General features: G+C 44.0%; 1 protein-coding gene across 1 annotated transcript; it reads left to right on the forward strand.

Annotated features, from left to right (window-relative positions):
• The first annotated feature begins 2,014 nt into the window (after positions 1-2,014).
• Positions 2,015-6,804, forward strand: LOC147095492 (putative G protein-coupled receptor 139). Its single transcript, XM_085973965.1, has 2 exons — positions 2,015-2,159; positions 5,388-6,804. Exons 1-2 carry the CDS (start codon positions 2,063-2,065, stop codon positions 6,290-6,292), a joined length of 1,002 nt encoding a protein of 333 aa, XP_085830091.1. The 5' UTR covers positions 2,015-2,062; the 3' UTR covers positions 6,293-6,804.
• The last annotated feature ends 283 nt before the right edge of the window (positions 6,805-7,087 follow it).

The raw sequence follows: 7,087 nt of genomic DNA on the forward strand, positions 1-7,087 counted from the left end.
GCCAGCTCATTGATGCTGGGTCAGTTTATTGGTGCTGAGGCAGTTTATAGGTGCTGGGTCAGATTATAGATGCTGGATCAGATTATTGATATTGGGACATTTTATTGATGCTGGATCTGTTTATTGATGTTGGGTCAGATTATTAGCGCTGGGTCAGTTTTTAGATGCTGGGTCAGTTTTTAGATGCTGGGTCAGTTTATTGGTGCTCGGTTGGTTTATAGATGATTGGTCAGTTTATAGGTGCTGGGTCTGTTTATTGGTGCTGGGTCAGTTTATAGGTGCTGGGTTGGTTTATAGATGATGGGTCAGTTTATAGGTGCTGGGTCTGTTTATTGGTGCTGGGTCAGTTTATAGGTGCTGGGTCAGTTTATTGGTGCTGGGTCAGTTTATAGGTGCTGGGTTGGTTTATAGATGATGGGTCAGTTTATAGGTGCTGGGTCTGTTTATTGGTGCTGGGTCAGTTTATAGGTGCTGGGTCAGTTTATTGGTGCTGGGTCAGTTTATTGGTGCTGGGTCAGTTTATTGGTGCTGGGTCAGTTTATTGGTGCTGGGTCAGTTTATTGGTGCTGGGTCAGTTTATAGGTGCTGGGTTGGTTTATAGATGATGGGTCAGTTTATAGGTGCTGGGTCTGTTTATTGGTGCTGGGTCAGTTTATAGGTGCTGGGTCAGCTTATTGATGCTGAGTTAGTTTATTGGTGCTGAGTCAATTTATTAGTGCTGCGTCAGTTTATTGAGGCTGTGTCAGTTTATTGAGGCTGGGCCAGTTTATTGGTTTTGTGTCAGTTTTTAAATGCTGGGTCAGTTAATTTGTGCTGGAGCAGTTTATTGATTCAAGGTCAATTTATTGGTGTTGGGTCAGTTTGTAGATGCTGGGTCAGTTTACAGATGCTGGGTCATTTTATTGGTGCTGGGTTAGTTTAGTGATGCTCGGCCACTTTATAGATGCTGAGTCAGTTTATTAATGCTGGGGCAGTTTATTTTTGTTGTCTCAGTTTATTGTTGCTGGGTCAGTTTATTGGTGCTCTGTCGGTTCATTGGTCAGTTAATTGGTGCTGGTTAAGTTTGTTGATGCTTTTTCAGTTTATAGATGCTGGGTCAGTTTATTGATGTTGGGTCAGGTTATTGGTGTTGGGTCAGTTTATAAATGCTGGGTCAGTTTATTGGTTCTGGTTCAGTTTATGGGTGCTGGTTCGGTTTATGGCTGCTGGGTCGGTTTATGAGTGCTGGGTCAGTTTATTGGTGCTGGGTCAGTTTAATCCTGAGGCCAAAGGGTTGTCTTATGAGGAAAGTTTGAGCAGGTTGTGCGTATACGCATTGGAGTTTAGAAGACTGAGTGGTAATCTTATTGAAACATATAAGATTCTAAGAGGGTTTGACAGGTTAGATGCTGTGAGGATGTTTCCCCTTGTGTGGGAATCCAGAACTTGGGGGCATAGTTTCTGGATAAGGGGTCACCCATTTAAGATGGAGATGAGGAGGAATTTCAGCTGAGGGTTGTGAATTTTTGGAGTTCTCTAACCGAGACCGCTGTGGAGGCGGAGTCTGTGAATATATTCAACGTGGAGATAGACAGATATTTGAGCTAAAGTGGAGTCGAGGGTTCTGGGGATCAGGCAGAAAAGTGGAGTTATTGAATGGCGGAGCAGGCTCGAGGGGCCGAATGGCCTACTCCTGCTCCTAATTCTTGTGGTCTTATGTTCTTATTGGTGGTGACGAATTTCTTCCCCTGTGATGTCTACAGGTACAGACCCACTCTATGACGGCCCCCGCCCCCATGAGTTTGTTGGAGCTTTGGAAATTATATTCTAGGTTTAGAGAGTTTAAATTTCATAGCTGGTGAAATGTGGTAATACAAGAAGTGTTGGATTGATAAGGGTTAATTGAACCTGTTTGTTCAGTGACTGTAATTCATGTCAGTCTCCATGGACACTAATTTTGGCAATGGAGTGATCTCCCTCTTCTATTAATAAGGGAATGCATTCAGTGTGTCATTCCACAGTGTCAGTGAAAGCATCACCTCCGGCAGTAACAGGGATCAGCGGTTCTACTGCAAGGGAGAGAATGGAAAGGATTTTGTCAATGCACATTCAGATAAGAATATTCATCAATGAAGTACAGAAGATTTACTATCCCATCCTCGCTCTTGTTGCCGTACCTGGTAAGTCTCTAAATCCTGCTATTAATTCTATAAACCATGTTTCACTGTGTCACTATTCTTGTCCTTTACTCTCTCTTCTCCTCGCTGCTCTTGCTGTTCCTGGTAAGTCTGTGTCCAGCTATTAATTATATAAACCATGTTTCACTGTATTGCGTTCTCGTCAATTTAAGTCAGTAGATACAGCTATTACTTTTATTCAGAGGACTTCCTTTGCTATGGGTGTGGTGTTGCTTTAATTTCCCTTGATTTGATTATTACACAGTCGCCCATTTATTGGTCTGAGTTCAATGAATGGCACAGCCTCACTTTCAACATTTCTCCCACCTGATATATTCTCCTTAAGATTAGAGGATTCTTCAACACAGTTTAAAAATCTGAAATCAGATTCTGCGACATACAGATAATTGTACCGACTTCAGAACCCGATAGATGTTGAAATATTTCGCTCTAAAGCTCCAGCCTCCAGCTCACTTTCCACCATCTCCAGCTTCACATCAATGTTTCTTTTTCTATCTAATTATAACTGCTTTGATTTTATAAGAAGCGTAATTTATCTTCCAAAAATAAGCTGATTTTATTCGTTGATTTTTCAATATTCTTATTTCCAATCATTGCTTTGAAATAATTGAATTCTGCGCTGCCTGTCACAGGTGAGGGAATCTCTCAGAAAGTTAAGTGTTGGACTGACTATCATGTCCTTCACTCCTTTACTGTAAATTTTTCTATCTGATTATAACTGCAGTATTGTGAATAGTGGATCGCTTTGGTATTTTACTGTCTTTACCCCTTTGGGAACCGATCCAATTATCACTGAATGATGACAAGTATTACATTAGCCATGTCAGTGTCACTCAGATAGTTTGAGACCTCAGGGTAATGTATCCTATAAGCAATATTAATGGACTGTATAAAATAGTACACTATTATCGAAAGTATTTGTAATCACATTGGAACATTGGCTTTTACACGAATGACATGTTGAGCTGATGGTACCGGTTACAACAAATAATTAGCTTCCTGGCTCCATTTTCAATAAACAATCGAATTGATGGTTGAGAAAGTACAATGTTCAATGGTTTCTGATCCTGGTCTATCTTTATCCAGTTTCTCCTCTCCCTTCCTGGGTTTGTTGTCTTCTTGCTGGATTCCGGATCCACGAGGGCATCGCAGCCAGGTTTACTCCCATCCACATTCCCTGTTCACGGCTTCATTATCCAACCCAGCTCCCGGTTTCTGAGGGCTAGATATACACCTACACTCTCTGTTCACTGCGTCATTCTCCAACACAGCTCCCGGTTTCTGGGCTAGATATCCGTCCACACTCCCTGTTCATTGCTTCATTCCCCAAGCCAGCTCCCGGTTTCTGGGCTAGATAATGGTTCACATTCCCTGTTCCCTGCTTCATTCTCCAACCCAGCTCCGGGCTTCTCGGGCAGATATAAGTCTTGAGCGGTGGTCTCGCATCGGCCGCCTGTAATACACCGATTGTTAACTTGTGGGAGTGGAGTCATGTTACTTCAGGGCGATCATTCCCGACACAACCCAACTGCATCAGACATCCACACAGACACTTTCCAATGGGGCAACCGATTACTGACTGACAGCTTAATCCTGGACTGAAAACCCTTAATTACACAGAATCTCCGAGCCGAGGACAAAAAGTGTGGGTTAGTCTGATTTTCTCTCCGGGACCCAAGCACGCCGGGTAATGATCAGTAGCAGGAGACAGGGCTGATTTCCCCACACTAACCCAGGGTCACTGGGTAATGATCAGGAGCAGGAACCTGGTCTGATTACCCAACACTAACCCAGCGTCACTGGGTAATGTTCAGGAGCAGGAACCTGGGCTGATTCCCCCACAATAACCCAGTGTCACTGGGTAATGATCAGGAGCAGGAACCTGGGCTGATTCACCCACACTAACCCAGGGTCACTGGGTAATGATCAGGAGCAGGAACCTGGATTGATTGCCCCACACTAACCCAGGGTCACTGGGTAATGATCAGGAGCAGGAACATGGACTGAATGCCCACACTAAACCAGGGTCACTGGGAAATGATCAGGAGCAGGAACCTGGGCTGATTCCCCACACTAACCCAGGGTCACTGGGAAATGATCAGGAGCAGGAACCTGGGCTGATTCCCCCACACTAACCCAGGGTCACTGGGAAATGATCAGGAGCAGGAACCTGGGCTGATTCCCCCACACTAACCCAGGGTCACTGGGTAATGATCAGGAGCAGGAACCTGGGCTGATTCCTTCTCACTAACCCTGGGTCACTGGGTAATGATCAGGAGCAGGAACCTGGGCTGATTCCCCCACACTAACCCAGGGTCACTGGGTAATGATCAGGAGCAGGAACCTGGGCTGATTCCTTCTCACTAACCCTGGGTCACTGGGTAATGATCAGGAGCAGGAACCTGGGCTGATTCCTTCTCACTAACCCAGGTGATGTGCCTCAATAAATCCGAGACTCGATGTTAGCGAAACAAAACAAGGCTTTTATTGACTTAGAAGGTAACACACAGGAGGAGAATGCATCTTCCACCCAGAGGTCTGCCATACTGGATGTGCTGCAGGCTGGGCCAGCTTACGTAGGAGCCAGGTATGGGCGGAGCCCTACACACAGTACAATACAATGGAAATGAAACTGAAACCAACCACAGTCACAGGCAGAGAAATACTGATGAGTGATGAATGGAATATTTCATCACACCAGGGTCACTGGGTAATGATCAGGAGCAGGAACCTAGGCTGATTCCCCCACACTAACCCAGAGTCACTGGGTAATGATCAGGAGCAGGAACCTGGGCTGATTCCTTCTCACTAACCCTGGGTCACTGGGTAATGATCAGGAGCAGGAACCTGGGCTGATTCCTTCTCACTAACCCTGGGTCACTGAGTTCGGTTGTAATTCCCCCAACTGATGCCTCGCTCTTGCGGTTTTTATAATTTACCGCTCTTTTTACTGGAGCATGAAATAAACTCTCAGATCAGTAGAAACCTTTATCTGATCGCCTAAAAACTGCTGTTCCTCATGTGTCATTGCATCCCAAATATTAATGTCCATTTAATGGTTGATTTGATGGAAAGAGGGATTACCTTTCAAATCATTTCACTGCATCCCGGGATACAATAACACATTACAATTCTCTAATACTCTCACAATCTGTTCACATTGCTCCCAGACTGATGTATAATTTCCCTGTTTATTTACTTTCTTTACAGTAAATTTAGTGACGATTGTGATCCTGTCTCGGGGAAAGTGCGGTCTCTCCAAATGTGTCACTCGCTACCTGGTGGCCATGGCAACGGCGGATCTACTGGTCATTATCCTCGACCTGATATTGAGGCACATTCCGATTATTTATATGCGTCAGTTTCGTTTCATGCGGAAAATCCCCTTGTGTAATATCCACGCCGTCCTGCTTTATGCAGTCACAGACTGTTCTGTCTGGTTCACCGTCACTTTCACCTTTGATCGATTTGTGGCCATTTGTTGCCAGAAGCTGAAAACTAAATATTGTACCGAGAAAACGGCGGCTGTGGTTCTAGGAACAGTGACTGTGATTAGCTGTTTAAAGAATATTTACTGGTACTATATATTAACAAATCAATATTGGCTTCTGAATGAACCCTGGTTTTGTCGTGTAACAATTCAGGTTCGCTACACACGGAAGTGGGCAGCAGTCGAGTTCCTTCATTATATTCTAACACCGGGGGTCGCATTTATTCTGATTCTGCTGCTCAATGCTTTAACCGTCAGACACATTTTAATGGCCAGCAGAGCCCGGAGGAGACTCCGGGGTCACAGCAGCGGGGAGAGTCCCAGAGACCCAGAGATGGAGAGCCGAAGGAAATCCATCATTTTACTGTTTGTTATCTCGGGGAATTTTATACTGTTATGGTCAGTCTTTATGGTGTATTCTATAGGTAGCCGAATACAGGATTTGACTTTAGATTATTCGAATCTATCTTTTAATTTAATGGAAATAGGATACATACTCCAACTCCTGAGTTGCTGCACAAACACTTTTATTTATGCTGTGACCCAGACTATGTTCAGAGAGCAGTTAATGAATGTGGTGAAGTATCCAGTTACTGTAATTTTAAAATTCATAAATAAGAATTGAAGTATTGAATGCGACCTCATATTCTGTCCGAACAACTCTCCCCCAGGGGCCAGTAATTTAACACGCTCATTGACTCGCTTTGTACATCATAACCCGCCGCCACAGACACCCTGCAAAACACTCCAACTGACTTCAGAATTATTGACACTCTGACAGAGGTCACAGGTTAATCTTAACTCTCTCACTTACACACTGTGTCCTTACTATTCCACTGCTGACAGTAATCAGTAAAATACTCCCACAGATCTTTAGCTCATACTAACAATAAGAGGGAGAGAAACCAGTCCACATCTAAATGTTAATTCAATCAAAGAACACACTGCACAGATTAAAACACTACCAGAGACATTCTTTGTGCAATATAATTCATCCACAATAAATATTAACACACGCACAGAGACACGTTGTTCATTGTAACTCATTGTAATGGGTTTGCAGTAGGAAAATCTCCCTCACAGTCTCGCCTGGTGTGCCTCATCTCTTTTAGTCTCTCCCATGCTCAAATGCACCTGGCCGACCTCACACATCTCACTCTCAATCTCTCACTCGCTCGCCTGGCCTTCACTCACTTGCCCGGTCTATCTATCTAATCTATCTATCTAATGTGTGTGTGTGTATATATTTATTCACTTTCACGCTCTCTTTCCCTCTCACTCGCTGTTTCTTTTATCCACTGTTTACAGCATTTTCAGGACCAGATAGGAGTGAATCGTTCCCTTTTAACTACTGTGCAATGTTTATGTACAGGAACTGAAACACACTCGGACTGTGTAATATCAGGCGGGAGTAAATAAT

The sequence above is a fragment of the Somniosus microcephalus genome, unplaced genomic scaffold, assembly GCF_052327205.1.
Source record: "Somniosus microcephalus isolate GS21.2 unplaced genomic scaffold, FLI_Smic_1.0 unresolved_chr1, whole genome shotgun sequence".
NCBI lineage: Eukaryota > Metazoa > Chordata > Chondrichthyes > Squaliformes > Somniosidae > Somniosus > Somniosus microcephalus.

Bases quoted from the DNA above. Each gene is read 5' to 3' on its own strand.
- LOC147095492 (XM_085973965.1), top strand. From the start codon at position 2,063: ATGGAAAGGATTTTGTCAATGCACATTCAGATAAGAATATTCATCAAT. The intron at 2,160-5,387 runs GTAAGTCTCTAA...CTTTCTTTACAG, and splicing joins CGCTCTTGTTGCCGTACCTG to TAAATTTAGTGACGATTGTG.